At 38.7% G+C, this 18,418-nt stretch overlaps 1 protein-coding gene across 1 annotated transcript in view; it reads right to left on the reverse strand.

The window, feature by feature from the left end:
* The window catches only part of LOC111148283 (adaptor related protein complex 3 beta 1 subunit), a 278,207-nt gene extending 276,128 nt beyond the window's left edge, over positions 1 to 2,079 (reverse strand). The window contains exon 1 of the mRNA XM_022504764.1: positions 1,814 to 2,079. Coding sequence (XP_022360472.1) covers positions 1,814 to 1,941 — 128 coding nt within the window. The 5' untranslated portion in view covers positions 1,942 to 2,079. The remainder of the gene's footprint in view (positions 1 to 1,813) is intronic.
* Between the last annotated feature and the right edge of the window lie 16,339 nt (positions 2,080 to 18,418).

The raw sequence follows: 18,418 nt of genomic DNA on the forward strand, positions 1-18,418 counted from the left end.
ATTCAGCAGCTGAACATTTTGCTAATATAAGTGTAAAGCTACAAGCTTCCTATTAGAACAACCCATCATCCAAACACACTGAATGAAAAATGAAAAGAAATTGGTTATCTTACCTGAGAACAAGGGGGGCAGAAAACTGTATTCCATATGCTGTATATAAGATTTTGCTCAGCTTAGTACAATCAAAATTTAAACCCAATGTCAAAGACTAGCAATTTTGCAAACTACCCGATTTTATTAGTAAAACTTAAATTACATTTTAATTTTACTCTTCTGACACCTGCAAAGCCATCAGCACAGCTTTCACTTAATTCAGTATGAATCCAGTGACAGCCTATTATGTGACCCCAGACTAGTAATGAGACATTAAAAATAAGACAAATGTAAAAATGATTCCAATAAAATATAAAGTTACCAGAATTCTGTAAGTTTAAAACCCCTCCCACCAAAAGGTTTGGGGAGGTTTCCTCTTCAGTTTTCGATGATACTTAAATATTTTTGCTTTTAAAAACTATACACTGGAGGGGCGCCTGGGTGGCTCAGTGGGTTAAACCTTCTCCCTTCGGCTCAGGTCATGATCTCAGGGTCCTGGAATCGAGTCCCGCATGGGGGGGGGGGTCTCTTCTCAGCGGGGAGCCTGCTTCCTCCTCTCTCTCTGCCTGCCTCTCTGCCTACTTGTGATCTCTGTCAAATAAATAAAAATAAAATCTTAAAAAAAGGGAGGGGGGTTGGGGTGGTGGGATTATGGGCATTGGGGAGGGTATGTGCTATGGTGAGTTATGTGAAGTGTGTAAACCTGGCGATTCACAGACCTGTACCCCTGGGGATAAAAATATATTGTATGTTTATAAAAAATAAAATTTAAAAAAAAATCTTAAAAAAAAAAACAAAACTATACACTGGGGGCGCCTGGGTGGCTGAATGGGTTAAGCCTCTGCCTTCGGCTCAGGTCTCGATCTCAGGGTCCTAGGATCTCAGGGTTCTAGGATGGAGCCCCGCATCGGACACGCTGCTCAGCAGGGAGCCTGCTTTCTCCCATCCCTCTGCCTGCCTCTCTGCCTACTTGTGATCTGTCTCTCCGTCAAATATATAAATAAAATCTTTTTTTAAAAAAACTATACACTATTTAGTATTTTTTTTAATTCACGTTATTAATTTGTAAAACTTCAGAATTTGTTCACAGTCAAATTCTAAATATTCTCTACTCGTATGCTTATTACTCTGTTTGGAATTGAGCTTTTTTTTTTTTCCTCTGTAAAGCAAAGGATATTATCCAAGAACATGAATGTTCGTATGAACGGTCTGTCCATTCATAAAGCGCCTAAAACACCTCCATTCTCCTACACTCCACGGTCAGAGAACAGTTTCCATAAGCAACAAACACTCTAAGGCGCCCTCTTAACTCCCCCAAACACCTTTCACCATAACACGCCCATTCTCCAAGCTTGACCCAGCAAATATTAAATTAGCTACAAGTGTTTGTTCACAACTCAGATTCCTGTGCCCCAGCCCAGGCTAACTCAATCAGAGTCCTTAGGAATGAGACCTGAAGCTCTGCAAACAGTTTTTTTCTCACTAAAGTTTGAAAACTACGAGAGACCCCTACACACACTGACCCCAAACTCTCCAACGACTCCCACCACTCCCCACTGACCCGACCCAACCCCACCCCCCAGAGGGAAGTGTTACCGCCCGGCCCCAGTACGGTCCCAGGGCGACTTCACCCTTCTCCCGGGAGCTCAGCCCGGTGCCCGCTCCTCCCGGGTCCCCAGCTCCTCAGTCTCGCCCCCACACCCCAAACCTTTCTCCTCACTTCTTCAAATCGCTGCTAAAGAGGCCGAAGGCGCCGGAGGGGGAAATGGTTGAAGTCGCCTCCTGACCCAGTTCCGTCGCCTCCCCTCCTCCGGACTGCTCATTGTAAGCGAAGCTGTTGCTGGACATTGCTGCGGTACTGGCCGGGGTCTAGTTGGTCCTGCCGAGGGTTCTCTCTGAAGGGGTCCAGTGCCCAGGACGAGGAACAAAACTACTTCTCGAGCGGAGGGGCGCGCGCAGCCGCTTCCGGACTCGTCACGACTCCCTAAGCCGACCTGGCGGCCCACCCCCTGCGCATGCCCAGTGCGCAGGCTGGCCGGAGCCCACCGTCGGCTTCTCCAGGGCCTGACTGGATTTACTTTCTCCGGGTTTTTGAAGTGACTGAGAGGCTCTGACCCAGTGCGGAAGGGAGGTCGTGGGCGGAACGAGCTGGGCCTCTCGGGTTTTAAAGTTGTTGGGGTTTTTTTGTTTTGTTTTGTTTTGTTTGTTTTTGGTTTTGTTTTTTTTTGGAGAGAAATAACCGCTTGTGTCCTTTTTGCTCCCGAGCCCGGTCACTTTTACCTGACTCTTGCTGTAAACCAGTAGCATTCAGACTTCTTCTGAAATGCTGGTTAACACACCTGATCAAGTTTCCTAAATCCCTGACGATTGCTTTTCCTTTTGTGAGCAGATTTCTACTCTTCTTCCTCCAGCCCTACATTCACAACTGTCACCACGAAGCCCTCTCCCAAACCTCTCCACTTTGAGGAAACCTCTCCAGATTGTGCCTTTGGGGATCCACTGACAAGTGTTCGTTCCACTGAAAGCTTTGAATGAAAATCCAGGAGCCAGCAGTTCCCAGGAGCTAAAGGAGTTCTTCCCACTGGCCTCTGGCTACCATAAATGAAAGAGCCACGTAGGGTGCCTGGAGTGGTGTATCATCTAGACGCGTCTTTACCTCTTTCTTTCTCACTGTTAGCACTCCCCAACATCTATCAGGGATGTTGCACTGAATGTTGCCTGGCCCCGCAGTAGCACTCGATAAAGCCTCTTTCCAGGCATAATCTCCCCCAGGCTGCCAGCTCAGAAAAATTTCAGCCTTCCTTATCTTTCCCTATTCTTTCTCCCTCTGGGCAGGCATTGAAACCTGGAGACCCAGGGGCCAGAAACTGTCAGAAGTCCAGTGCAACGCAGACTGGGGGCCCCTCTAGGAGGAGGGTGGAGCCTGTTCAAGGGTCAACTCCTCAAAAGGCCACACAGAAAATTATGAAATACCATTGCACACCTATTAATATAACCAAAATCTGGAACACTAAAACGCTACATGTGACACAGTAGGAACTCTCACTCGTTACTGGTAGGAATGCAAAGTGGTACAGTCATTTGGAAGACAATTCGTCAGTTTCTTATAAAATTAAAGTTATTCCTATCATACAACCCTGCAATAGCACCCCTTGGCATTTACCTAAAGGGGTTAAAAAATATACCCACGCGGGTCGCCTGGGTGGCTCAGTGGGTTGGGCGGCTGCCTTCGGCTCAGGTCATGATCCCAGGGTCCTGGGATTGAGTCCCACCCACATCAGGATCCTTGCTCAGCGGGGACCCTGCTTCTCTCTCTGCCTCTGCCTACCACTCTGCCTGCTTGTGTGTGCGCTCTCGCTCTCTCTCTCTCTGGCAAATAAATAAATAAAATCCTAAAAAAATATTTATTTAAAAAAAATATTTATTTAAAAAATATACCCATGCAAAAACCTGCACATGGATGTTTTTATTTTTTTATTTTTTTTAAAGATTTTATTTATTTATTCGAGAGAGAGACAGTGAGAGAGAGCATGAGCGAGGAGAAGGTCAGAGGGAGAAGCAGACTCCCCATGGAGCTGGGAGCCCGATGTGGGACTCAATCCCGGGACTCCGAGATCATGACCTGAGCCGGAGGCAGTCGTCCAACCAACTGAGCCACCCAGGCGTCCCACATGGATGTTTTTAAAAGCATCATTTGTAATTACCAAAACTTGGAAGCAATCAAAATGCCCTTCAGTAAATGAATGAATAAGTAAACTGTGGCCCATCCAGACAATAATACTATACAGTGCTAAAAGGAAAGGCAGTTATCAAGCCATGGGAAGACATAGGGGAAAGTTAAGTGTACATTAATAGGTAAGAGAAGCAAATCTGAAAAAGTTACATAGAGTATGATTCCAACTGTTTAACATTTTGGAAAAAGCAAACTATGGAGACAGTGAAAACATCAGTGGTTGCCAGGGGTTGGAGAGCGGGGAGGAGGGATGAATAAGCAGAGCAAGGAGGAATTTTTAGGGCAATGAAAATACCCCTGTACCATACCATTATAATAGATATATGTCATTATACATTTGTCCACACCAGAGAATGTTCAACACCAAGAGTAAACCCAAATGTAAACTAGGGACTTTTGGTGATAATATAAGGGCCTACTTAGCCAGAGCGAGCCATTTTGTTGTTTATGCAGTAAACTTAGATTGAACCTGCCCCTTCCCCCCAAGAGGAAAGCGCTTAGAAACAGAATTGGTGAAATACAGCCAAACAGCCCCAATAACGGAGCACAAATACCAGGACATGTCAGGCCGGGCAAAATAATGGAGCCCAAATACAAGGACGTGTCCGGCCAGGTGGAAACGTCCAATCAGTGAAAGCGCACGTATTACCTCCCTACCCGCCAAGGACATGTTTGGCCAGGTGGAGACATCCAATCAGGAAAGCACCTCCCTAACCACCCAAAAAGTGTGAGCCCCCTCCTTTTGGGCGCCAGACGAAGGCGCCAATTCTAGCCAAGGTCATAGGCTGAATTAGATGACTATCATGGGGTAGAATGTAATTCAATTGGCCACCTGTGTGTGGCCAGGCTCAACCACATGGCCTTTACTCTGTAAAAGTTAGTCTGTGAGGCTGGGAGGGGTCGCCTCTTTGCAAGAGACGGCCCTGGCCGGTCAGTTTGATTCTCGATGCTTGGCGCAAAATAAAGCTTTGCTTGACCTTCGCTTTGTATCAGTCTCGTCCTTTTGTCCACGGACCCTTTCAATAATGATGTGTCAGTGTAGGTTCATCCACTGTAACAAATGTACCACTTCGGTGGAGGATGTTGATAATGGGGAAGGCTATGCGTGTGTGGGGGTAGGGAGTACATGGGCAATCTCTGTACTTTCCTCTCAGTTTTGCTGTAAACCTAAAAGTGCTAAAAAAAAAAAAAAGTCTTAATTTAACAAATGAAAATAAATTTTAAAAATAAAGGCTACACTGTTACTGTGTAAGTACCCATGACCATGACTGAGTCTTCAGTTGGAGAGGAGGGAATATCCTCCCTGCTTCATAGTATGGACAAAACTTGGCAGGTTTTTCTTTCAGCTATTTTAATATAGCTGTTTTAATAACACCCCTCCAGGGAGCCCAGGGGACTCAGTTGATTAAATGGCTGCCTGCAGTTCAGGTCATTATCTCTGGGTCCTGGGATAGAGCCTCATATCAGGCTTCCTACTCAGTGGGGAATCTGCTTCTCCCTCTCCCTCTGCTGCTCTCTCACTCACACTCTATCGCACACAAATAAATGAATAAAATCTTTAAAAGTAAAAAAAAAAAAAAATCCCTCCAGAATGAATGATGAAATTTGTTATATGTCAATATTGATCAATTTATGTAACTACCTATTGCCGATTATTCTTGATGATGATAATTATAGATGTACTTAATAGATGGCTTAATATGTACTAAGCACAGAAGTGATTTACATATATAATTCATTTAATAGTAAAAGAAGCTAGCCTTGGTTTCCTTTATCTGTAAAATGAGGAGATTGGTACATACTCTAGAGAATCTCTGGCATATATATCTGCGTGTAGAATTTCTTGGTTGTAGATTACACACACCTTTACTGAATAGCCTAAGTCTCTCTCTAATATAATTTTAGTAGTTCACCATCCCACAGCAGTTTATAAAAGATCTTTCCTAGGCACCTAGGTGGCCCAGTTGGTTAAAGGTCCAACTTTTTTTTTTTTTTAAGATTTTATTTATTCATTTGACAGAGAGAGATCACAAGTAGACGGAGAGGCAGGCAGAGAGAGAGAGGGAAGCAGAGAGCCCGATGCGGGACTCGATCCCAGGACCCTGAGATCATGACCAAGGCAGCGGCTTAACCCACTGAGCCACCCAAGTGCCCCATAAAGGTCCAACTTTTGATTTCGGCTCAGGTTGCAGTCTCAGGGTCATGAGATCCAGCGGGGAGTCTGCTTACGACTCTCTCTGAGCCTGGGTGGCTCAGTCAGTTATGCATCTGCCTTCTGTTCAGGTCACGATCTCAGGGTCCTGGGTTCAAGCCCCACATCAGGCTCCCTACTCAGCAGGGAGTCTGCTTCTACATCTCCCACTGTCCATCCTCCCCACTCATGCTCTCTCTCTCTTGCTCACTCTTAAATAAATAAAATCTTTAAAAAAAAAAAAAAAAAAGACTCTCTCTCCCTGTCACGGTGTGCCTAGGGGGCTCAGTCATTTAAGCATCTCCCTTTGGCTGAGGTCGTGATCCTAGAGTTCCAGGATAGAGCCCCACATCCGGCTCCTGCTCCTGCTCAGCAGAGAGTCTGCTTCTCCCTCTGACCCTCCCCTTTCTCATGCTGTCTCTCTCTCTGCCAAATAAATAAATTAAATTAAAAAAAAAAAAGGAGTCTTTCTCCTTCTCCCTCTGCCCCTCTCCTCCACTCTTTCTCTCTCTCAGATAAATAAATCTTTTAAAGAAAAAGATCTTTCCTCACATTCTTACCAACACTTGGATTTCTAAAAAGTTTTTATTGTCATTTTATTGTTTTTATTGTATGATAGATATGAATATTATTTTTGTAATTTTCATATTCATGCTCATAATTAATTTGAGTACTTTTATATAATTATTGTTCCACTTGCATTTTATTTTCTAGGAATTGAACATGAACATATTTACCCAATATTACATTCAGTAATTTGCTTTTCTAATAGATTTGAAGTTCTTTATTCTTCGGTCTGTCATTTTTAATTTGCTGGTTGATTTTACTTGCTGACATTTTATTCGGTAATATTTATTCATGCAGGAGATTGGCCTATAATATCTTTGACCTTGAATGGTGTAGGTATTATGGTTATAAGTTCCTCAAAATGGTGATTGGGTAACTTTCTTTTTCTCTTCTCTGGATTATTTTGTATAAGATGCAAAGCATATATTCCTTGGGAAAACAGATAAAACTTCCTTTTATTACTAAAAAAAAATCAGAAAGTAAACAAAGACTTGAGGACACTTCCTGTCGAAAGATACTAAATACTATATTCTAGAAATATAAAAATAGTAACTACTTAGTTTGCTATCTACTGTTTCCTGTCTCTTCAGAATTCCAAAACCTTTTATATAGTCATGAGGTTTTTGACAGAGGAAAAAGGTTATGCTTCCACCCGGAAGAAACATCAGCTCTAATAAAAACAAAGGATTATCCTCTGTTGCATGTTACCAAGCCGAAACCAAATTTTCTATTTTCTACCAGCATATACAGTATTTCAGGATTACTGTTGAGTAGGTTATGTTTTTTCAAAAATGATTTTTCCCTTAGCATTTAACAAAAATTTTATTGAATTCTTTCATTTTAGTTTCTATTCAACTAAACTCTCATGATAATAGGCATTAAGTTTGGTGTATATATTTTCAAACTTGTTTTCTTTTTTTTTTTAAGATTTTATTTATTTATTTGACAGACAGAGTTCACAAGCAGGCAGAGAGGCAGGCAGAGAGAGAGAGAGGGAAGCAGGCTCCCCGCTGAGCAGAGAGCCCGATGCGGGACTCGATCCCAGGACCCTGAGATCATGACCTGAGCCGAAGGCAGCGGCTTAACCCACTGAGCCACCCAGGCACCCTCAAACTTGTTTTCTAAGCATAGAAAAACAAACTATATATGTGAATATTTTGCCAAATGTCAACTTATACCATAATACCATTTTGTGTCTTAATTTTTTCTCTTAATTTATTATGTGTAATATATTAATGTATATATTATAATGTATAATATATTAATATATATACATATTATGTATATACATATTATGTATATCTTCTCTCAATATGTTATGGATTATGTATTTGTACCTTAATTTTTTCTCTTGATATATTATAGAAATCTTTCCATCCTTATATAGTCACCTCATTGTTTTAAACAATAACATAATATTCATTTTATAAGCATACCTTCTCTTATTTAATCAGCAGCATATACAACTTTGCCCATACATGTTATTGTACAGTAGCATCAATATTTCCAGAAGTTAAGAATCTGCAAGTTCTGGGCGCCTGGGTGGCTCAGTGGGTTAAAGCCTCTGCCTTCGGCTCAGGTCATGATCCCGGGTCCTGGGATCGAGCCCCACATCGGGCTCCCTGCTCAGCGGGGAGCCTGCTCCCCCCCCCCCGCCTGCCTCTCCGCCTACTTGTGATTTCTTTCAAATAAATAAATAAAATCTTAAAAAAAAAAAAGAATCTGCAAGTCCATAGTTAGATTAAGTGACATGCACAGTTAAAATTTTAATAGATATTCCCAAATTTATAGCCCCAAAAGAGGGTACCAATTTTCTCTTCCACTGTTACCCTGTTTTACTATACCATTTCCAGTGATGGATATTATAATTTTTTTTAATGTTTGTTCATCTGATTGGCAAAAATAAATAAAACCCTCATTATTATTTGAACTTTCATTCTGTTTATTATAAGTAGGGAGACTATATAATTTAGTGTCTCTTCAATACATGGTACTACCAAACTTCTAAGACTAAAACTTAGAAACTTGCCAGGGGTTGCACAGGGAAGAAGAGGGATGAATAAACAGAGCTAGAAGGAACTTCTAAGGAAACTTCTGAAACTTAAAGGTGACACAAATCGTAATTTTCCTGGAAGAGCACATATAAACCAGGACTTTTCCAGGCAAACATAGATATATGATTGCCTTAGATATGATGGAGTTAAAGCATATACTAAATGGCCAACCGAATGTTTCTTCTGTTAATTATGCAGACTTGGTATTTGCTTATTTTTAAGTGGGTTATCCATCTTTTTGGTTGATAGGCACATTATATTATATTATTATAGATAGTGAATGTTAACCTTTACTCGTTATTTTCTAGGAAAGCCCAAGTTATAAAAACTGATTCCAAAAGTTGTAGAAAACCAGAATAGATTAAATAATTACAAAAAAAGTTGAAAGACAGAAATATATAACCAAAAAGGAACTAAACCAATGCAATTCTATTAGCTCTGTAAGGAGTTTGTTATTTCTGTTATTTTAAACTATTATTGACTTTTAAAAAAGAAAAAGACAAAGTACTTTCGAATTCATTTTGTAAGACTAGCATGACTAATATCCAAGCCTCTATATTTTTTAAAGATTTTATTTATTTATTTGAGATAGAGGGAGAGTGAAAGCGAGAAAGATAGAATGTGAGAGCACTAGCTGGGGAAGTGCAGAGGGAAAGGGAGAAGCAGACAGACTCGCTGCTGAGCAGAGAGCCCAAAACACGTCTTGATCCCAGGATGCTTAACCAATTGAGCCACCCAGGCACCCCCCTCCACCCACTGGAAACATATCTAGAAAAATGTCGCTAAGGCCTATGTTCAAGAAATTACTGCCTATGTTTTCTTCCAGGACTTTTACAGTTTCATGTCTCATATTAAGTCTTCAATCCATTTTTTGTTTAATTTTTATTTTTGTTTATTTTTATTTATTGACTTATTTATTTTTAGAGAGAGAGAGAGAAGCAAGTGCATATGCAAGCAGAGGAGAGGGGAAGAGGGAGAATTCCAAATAGGCCCCATGCCCAGTGTGGAGCCTGACATGAGGGTCAATCTCACAACACTGAAATCACTACCGGAGCTGAAATCAAGAGTTGGATGCTTAACTGAGCCACCCAGGTGCCTCAGTCTTCAATCTATTTTGAGTTTATTTTTGTGTATGGTGTAAGAAAGTGGTCCAGTTTCATTCTTTTGCATGTAACTAGCACCATGTATTGAAGACACAGTCTTTTACTTGTTGTATATTCTTGCCTCCTCTGTTGTAGATTAATTGACAATGTAAGTGTGGGTTTATTTCTAGACTCTCTATTCTACTCTGTTGATCCATTTATCTATTTTTTGTGTCAGTATTGTATGTACTGTTTTGATTACTACAGTTTTGTAGTATATCTTGAAATCTGGGATTGTGATACCTCCAGCTTAGTTCTTTTTCAAGTTGCTTTGGCTATTCGGGGTCTTTTGTGGTTCCATACAAATTTTAGGATTATTTGTTCTAGTTATGTGATCTTTTTAAAATTACATTTTCTTTTTTAACAAATTATTATTATTATAATTTTAAACAGAGGGCTGGGGGCAGAGAAAGAGGGCAAGAGAGACTCCTAAGCAAGCTCCATGCCCAGTGCAGAGTCCATCACAGGACTTGATCTCATGACCCTGAGATCATGGATCATGATGTGAGCCAAAACCAAGAGACAGATGCCTAACAAACTGAACCACTCAGGCACCCCTACATTTTCTAATTATATATTATTTATGCCTAGAAGTGTTATTGGATTTTCTCTGTGGTCACTCTGATGAATCAATTTAAAGGTCTAATAATTTTTCTCTTGGATTTTCCAACAGGACAATTATATCATCTATAAATATTATAATCTTTATTTTATTTTGCAGTACTTATTTTTCTTATTTATTTTTCTTGTCCTATTGCATTAACTAGAATATACAGAACAGTGTTAAATGGTTATGGTGGTAATAGGAATATTTGTCCTTTTTCTGAATTTAATTGGAATATCTTCAGTATTTCACTATTAAATGTGATGTGGGTTCTACTTTGCATATTTTGTGGAAGCATTTTAACATAATCTATATGTACATCACTTTGTACATGCATAAAAATGGTAAAAATATTTCTATTTCTATGTTATTGAGTACTTCTTTTTTTTAATATTTTATTTATTCATTTGACAGATGGAGATCACAAGCAGGCAGAGAAGCAGGCAGAGAGAGAGGAGGAAGCAGGCTCCCTGCTGAGCAGAGAGCCCCAATGAGCCACCCAGGCGCCCCTTGAGTACTTCTTTTAATCAAAAGAGCTGTTAAGGGTCACCTGGGTGGCTAAGTGGGTTAAAGCCTCTGCCTTTGGCCCAGGTCATGATCCCCGGGTCCTGGGATTGAGCCCCACATGGGGCGGGGGGGTGGGGGGGGAAGGGTCTCTGCTCAGCAGGGAGCCTGCTTCCCTTCCTCTCTCTCTTCCTGCCTCTCTGCCTACTTGTGATCTCTGTCAAACAAATAAATAAAATCTTTAAAATAAAAAAAAGTAATAAAAAAAGAGCTGATAAAGTATTATGGATTGCATTTCCAATGTCTATTATGTATATAATACAATTATATAATAATAAATACAATAAGAGTTTTTTTTTTTTTTAAAGATTTTTATTTATTTATTTGACAGAGAGAAATCACAAGCAGGCAGAGAGGCAGGCAGAGAGAGAGGAGGAAGCAGGCTCCCTGCTGAGCAGAAAGCCCGATGCGGGGCTTGAACCCAGGACCTGGGATCATGACCTGAGCCGAAGGCAGCGGCTTAAACCACTGAGCCACCCAGGTGCCCCTACAATAAGAGTTTTAATGTTGAAAAATTCAGTTATTACATAATAAAGCTGACTGGGTAATTTTATGTTTTCACTTAATATTTATCTAGTATTTTATTTAGAAAGTCTGTAGCTCTTTTTTGTTTTTTGATTTTTGGTTTTTTGGGGGGGTATTAACAAATTCAGGCTTGGGGGTGCCTGGGTGGCTCAGTCAGTTAAGTGTCTCTTTATCTCAGGTCATGATCCCAGGGTTCTGGAATAGAGTCCCGTGTTGGGCTCCCGGGTAAGTGTGGAGCCTGCTTTTCTCTCTGTCCCTCCCTCCTGCTCTACTCTCTCTCACTGACTCTCTCTCTCAAATAAGTAAATACGATCTTTTAAAAAATAAATAAATAAAAATGGGTGGAGGACCTGAATAGACATTTCTCCAAAGAAGACACCAAGATGAAGGACAAATACATGAAAAGATGCTAAATAGCACTCATCATCAGGGAAAAGCAAATCGAAAGCACAATGAGATCTCACTTCATACCTGTCAGAATGGCTAAAATAAAAAAACTCAAGAAACAACAGGTATTGGCAAGGATATAGAGAAAAAAGAAAAAGAACCCTCTTACACTGTTGGTGGGAATGCAAACTGGTGCAACCACTGTGGAAAGCAGTATGGAGGTTCCTCAAAAAATTAAAAATAGAGTTACTACATGATCCAGGAATTCCTCTATTTGGTATTTACCCAAAGAAAACAAAAATACTAATTCAAAAAGCTATCTGCACTCCTATATTTATAACAATATTATCAACAATAGCCAAATTATGGAAAAGAACCCAAATGTCCATTGACTAATGAATGAATGAAGTAAGATTTAGTATATCTATATATACATATGTGTGTCTGTATGTGTATGTATGAATATGACTCAGCCATAAAAAAGAATGACATCTTATCTTTTGCAAAAACATGAATGGATCTATAGGAATAATGCTAAGTGAAATAAGTAAAAAAAAAAAAAAAAGATAAATATCATATGATTTCACGCATATGTAGAATTTAAGAAACAAAACAAATGAAGAAAAAAGAAAAAAAAAAAACTAGACTCTTAAATGTAGAGAACAAACTAGTGGTTGCCAGAGGGGAGGCAGGTAGGGGGATGGGTAAAATAGATAAAGGGAATTCTTAAAATGATCCTATTCCACAGTAGCAACAAATAAGGCTTAAGAAACAAGTCTTAAGAAATGTATAAGACCGGGGCGCCTGGGTGGCTCAGTGGGTTAAAGCCTCTGCTTTCGGCTCAGGTCATGGTCTCAGGGTCCCGAGATCGAGCCCCACATCGGGCTCTCTGCTCAGCAGGGAGCCTGCTTCCTCCTCTCTCTCTCTGCCTGCCTCTCTGCCTACTTGTGATCTGTCAAATAAATAAATAAATAAATCTTTAAAAAAAAAAAAAAAAGAAATGTATAAGACCTCAGTGAAGAATAACTATAAAATTTTATAGTTTAAATATGGGGAAAGAGAGGAGACCTGGAAGGAGAGTCTGTATTTCTGAATAGAAATATTCACATATTTAATGCACGTTCAATCAAAATTCAATTTTTTTTTACTAGACAAATTAAATCTAAAGTTCATCTTCAAATGCAGTTTTTAAACCAAAAAAAAAATTTTTTTTGGAAAAAAAAGTACAGCATCATGAAGGAAAACTAGATTTCTATATTAGTTTCCAATGACTGATATAATAAATAATCACAAATTTAATGGCTTAAAACAACATAAATGTATTCCCTTACAGTTCTGGAGTCCAGAAGTTTGAAATCAAGGCACACAATCTAAGGTATGGGCTGGGCCACTCCTTCTAGGATCTGGAAGGGAGATCTGCCCTTCCTCATCTTTTCCAGCTTCTAGAGCTACATTCCTTTCATTCCTTGGCTCTTGGCCCCTTCTTTCATTTTCAAGGCCGGCAGCATAACATGGTGAAATCTCTCTCTCTCTCTGTCTTCACATGGCCTTCTTGAATCTCCCTCTTTTCATATTTACAGGAATTAAGATTTGTATAAATCTGGGAGTCATCATTTTGCCTATCATAATCTCTAACATAATACCAAAAAGTAAATTCCAGGTTGGCTAAAAATAAACCACAAAAACTGAATGAATTTTAGGAAACTATTTTCAGGATTGAAGAAAGAGTATCATTACTGAGGAATGGGGTAAGAAAGTCTCTTAGCACAAATCTGAAACCCCATGACTGATTATTGAAACAATAAACAAATATTTATAATACAATAAATTCTATACAAATATAGCACCCTTTATATATTAGAAATTCTATACAAATTAGCACCCTTTACAATCAGAAAATTACTCTTCTTATGGTTTTAAATGGAACTGAAATTTTACAAAGTTAGTGAAGACATGAAGCTCAAAAAATAAGCATATTTTCTAAGTGCTTGTTTGAATTTATTGTAAGGATTAATTCTACTCCTATTTAAAAAATAGTTAAATTTGAGTTATAAATAAAACAGTAGTATGATCTCTAATAACTAAGAGTTTTCATTTATTGAGCTCTTACAGTGTTTCAAGTTCCAAGGTAAGGAATTTACATGCACATACCATGATTCTATTTCATCTGGCCCTCATTTGTTCCTCTTGCCTTCACTGAGACACACTTTCCCTAGAATACTACACTTCGGGCAGTCTGGTCTTTCTGTTCCTTGACCCACAATGCTTGCCTTAACCTAAGAGAACTTACTTGCTGAGTTTTCTCCAGGAATATTCTTCCAGTGGGCCTTCCAAACTCTGTCTCTCTGAGCTTTACTTAGGTTTTATTCTATTCAGGTATTAGCTCAAATATCTACTCTTATTCAGAGATGTCTTCCCTCCACACTCAATCTAATATGGCACCTCTTCCCACTCCCCATCCTCATTGGTTACAGAATTGATAGAGACAGCTGATTTGTTTAATTAGTTATGCCTCACTCTCTGATACATATCCCTCTGGAAGTCTTGCATGTTAAAGAGGATAATATTCCCGGATAGAATATGAAGTTTCTTTCACTAAATGAACATGAGTTGTGAGGCCCTCCTATTTAAAGAAACCCCATGACTAATTATTTTGGAACATGAAGAACACTTCTGTAATTGAATTTATGCCATCTTCCAATTTACCAAGCATTTGGGGGATTTTTGTACTTCAGGATTTCTAAAATGGTACATACCTGCAAACTTCTGCCTTGAAAATGCCATGACTTCATTATTATATTTTATAGTGAAACTGATCTGGAAAAAATGCAATGTGATCAACCCTACATCAGGCAAAGACTAATATGTATTAAAAATTATGATCTATGGATGGAGAGAGTGTATCATTTAATAACACAAAGGGAACATTTTAAGCCACTTATAATTCTCTGAATTTATTTAAGCATTTTAGATGGCCTTCATCTCAGAGGCAAAGGCTTAAGTTATGTAAAATTATCTTGCTGTTATACTTTTTCTCATACTCCTAATACACTGAATATTTTTATTCAGTCCTGGGGCTTAGAAGAAAGTTAAGTAAGTAGGTAATATGTTCAGGAAAGTGAAGCACCGCTGAAGGACAGGTACCCTGGAAATCTTGTCCCTTGCGTCCTGTCTCTTTGGCTCACTTACAAAGTCAGGGAATATAACTTTCCTTCCTGCCACTCTGTTTTGGCTGAAAAAACAACAGCCAGATCCAGATTTGATCTCCAACCATATCAGTAGCTAGACCCACAAAGGCATACAATTTACTAACCTTTCTGAGACTCAAAGCTTCTAAAATCTATAAATTCTGATACTCATTTAAAACAATTTTTTTTAAAAGAAAAAGAATATAACACTTTCAGAATCCCATTCCAGGCTAAAATAGACTACCAAACTTCTATTGTAACCAAATCTCTGGACTTGCCCCTCAATTTTGAAATTATAGGTGTTGTATACTCATATACTCTCTTAGATATCTAAAACTACTCTCTGATTATTAAAGCTCTGAAATCACATTTATAGGCAGAGAGGAATCTGAGTGTTTCATCAATTCCATCAATAAATACCTGTCGAACTTGCCTTGTACATGGAACCTGCTGGAGGTCATTCAGGGTACACACTTGAAGAAAAGCCAGGCCTTGTGCAGAAGACATTATAACATCATAATACTAGAAGAGACAATCCTCTAGATAAGGACGCCTAATACTACAGCACAAAGCAGTAACAGTGAAAATATTTAATGTCAATTCGTTAACAGAGATTTAATTTTTCATTTTATGAAGTATTGCATAATTTAAATATCATTTGTTCACATCTCATTGTAGTTCAGCTATTTTATTATGGGCCAGGTACTGTTCTAAGCGTATGCATATATCAACTCATTTGATCCTCATAGAATCTTGTGTGGTAGTTATCAAGAGCATCCTCATTTCACAGGTGAAAAAATTGAGGAACGGGACTTGAGACAAGTTACATAGCTAGTAAATAGGAGAGCCTGTCTTTGAACCTAGACTGGACATCAGAGTCCACACTTCTAATTACTCTGCTATACCACTTCTTCAGATACTTAGTAATATATCTTGGAGATTATACCATATCAATATATAGAAACACCTTTTCTCATTTATAACTGTATAGCATTCCATTTTATGGCTGTATCATAATCCATTAAAACTGGACCCAAATGAGCTTTTGATTTGTTTTTAATCTTTTGCTATTACAAGTTATCTTTAATTATACTTCCATAAATAATTTGATGTTAATATATTTTATATTGTTACCTATGAGTCTCTGGAAGGTGAGTCTGCAGCTACTATAGGACTCTAACGTGGCACTACTCCTATTATTGCATTACTTTTGATAGATATGAGGTAGATGAGTAAATATAATAAGAGGTAAAAACAAATTATGAACAAAGTGATAAAAAATCACATAGAAGACAGTAACACCTGAACTAGATGTTAATATATGGAAAAGTAAATGTATGCAGGTAAATGAAGTATACACAGACTTCATGGTAATGCAACAATTGGAGCCATTTCCACAGACATTAGGATGACAGAGTAATTCTATGTCTTAAGCGAATGTAAAGTTCTGAAGGCTTAAAATTGAACAATATTGTCTTTGAGGATAACAGTTAAAAGAAATCATAAAGCAGGCCCTACAAGGGTAGGAAATAAATCTTCATGATACCATAGAAAATTTCCTAAACCACTGACATACACACTAATGCATTCAAATGTGCCCATGCAGCTGGAGCTACAACAGTTGGTATAATCACAGATGGAATGATTATAATGGAAGTAAAAAAGCAAAAGGGGATAAAGTAAAACCAAATGGCCTTCAATTACGTGGTAAATCACTCAATTTTAAATCTTGTAGTTCAGAATTCAAACCAAGCCCTATGTTTAAGGAAACTAATGGAAAATTTACTAGAAGTCATTCAAAAGGCACTGGAAAAGAAAACTGCATTTATAATAGAAAATATTTCAAATCACTTTAAGGTTCAATGTTAGCAGAACAGTTAAGTAAACCACGGCAATACAACTTGAAGATATATGTGCCACTAAATATTATAAATACAAATACCATTTTCTTAATCAAGACTATTTTTGTTGCAAGCAAAAGAACACCTGTCAAACCAATTTAGCAAAAAAAAAAATGAGAAAATAAAAGGATGTAGGGGAAGAGATTTATTGACAAAGATGAGTGAATCTAAGGACTCAAATGGAACCACTAAGATTTCCTGCCCCACCCCTCAGCTCTGTTTTCTGTTGGTGTTGACTTTATTCTCTTAAACTGCGGGTAAGCTAAGGACGTAGCTGCAGGGAGCCTCAGTTGTACAAAATCACAGTTCAGCAACCCACACAAAGTAGAACCTTTCCTCTAGCAAATTCCCAGGAAAAAACACTGCTTGGAAATTCCCAGGAAAAGGCACTGGTTGGCCTAACTTGGGTCATGTGCCTATCACTGAGAGTCATTATTGTGGCTGTGGAGAGGAATGATTATGACTGGTTAGGTCTGGGTCACCCACTCATAACCTTGTCAGAAGGAGGGACCCTAGAATCAAATGATCGGGTTAAGGGAAGAACAGTTCCAGAAGGGCTGCTGATACTGCAAGGGGGAGCAGGGATGCTAGCTAGGAAAAAACAATATTCATTACAAAATGTTAAGTAAAAATGGTAAAAATTGTATCTATGTCGTGATTGTAACTACAGAAAAATTTGAACTCATATTTACTGGAGAAAAAGGAAAGCTGATACCTAAAACAAGAACCACCACCCAAATAAGAACCATTTGGCAATGGTTCTCAATCAGAGCCAATTTTGTGTCCCTCTACACTTACCTCCAACCTGGGACATTTGGCAATGTTTAGAGACATTTCTGATTGTCGCAAATGGAGAAGCGCTATTGGTATCAAATGGGTAGAAGTCACGATACTGGTAAATATCCTACAATGCAGCCCCCACAACAAAGAATTATCTAGACCAAAATGTCAGTAATGCTGCTATTGAGAAACAGAAGTTTCTGGCAGACACGAAACAGAAGTGATTTGTCTTCTTAAAAGGTTCTGTTGTTTGCTCAACAGAGAAAGGAGAAAAAGGAAGGAAAAAGAAGGTTGTTGTAGAGAAGATGATGAAGAATCAGGGACACAGGATGTTGAAAATCAAGATACTTTATCCCTAGTCTTATCTCTACAATTCACTGGCAGTGTGACACTGGCTAATCAGAGACTCTTGGAGTTTATGGTTTCTCACTGGTAATACAAGCAATCAAGCTAATTAACTTGCCTCTGAGGTTCTTCCAGCTCAAAAATTCTAACATTTTCTTGGATAGTTAAGGAGATTCAGGAAAAAGATAATCAAGTTTTAATGATCTGCATATTCGTGACTAGTTTTAAATACTGGCATCTCTTGTTTTCATAGACACATTATAGGATTTCTTCTTTTAATCAACATTTTTGGTATAAAATGAGTCACATTGCTAGACTAAAGAATGTAGGCACAATAGTTAAGC

This window comes from Enhydra lutris, unplaced genomic scaffold (genome assembly GCF_002288905.1).
Source record: "Enhydra lutris kenyoni isolate GAN:26980312 unplaced genomic scaffold, ASM228890v2 scaffoldscaffold19, whole genome shotgun sequence".
In the NCBI taxonomy this organism is placed as follows: domain Eukaryota; kingdom Metazoa; phylum Chordata; class Mammalia; order Carnivora; family Mustelidae; genus Enhydra; species Enhydra lutris.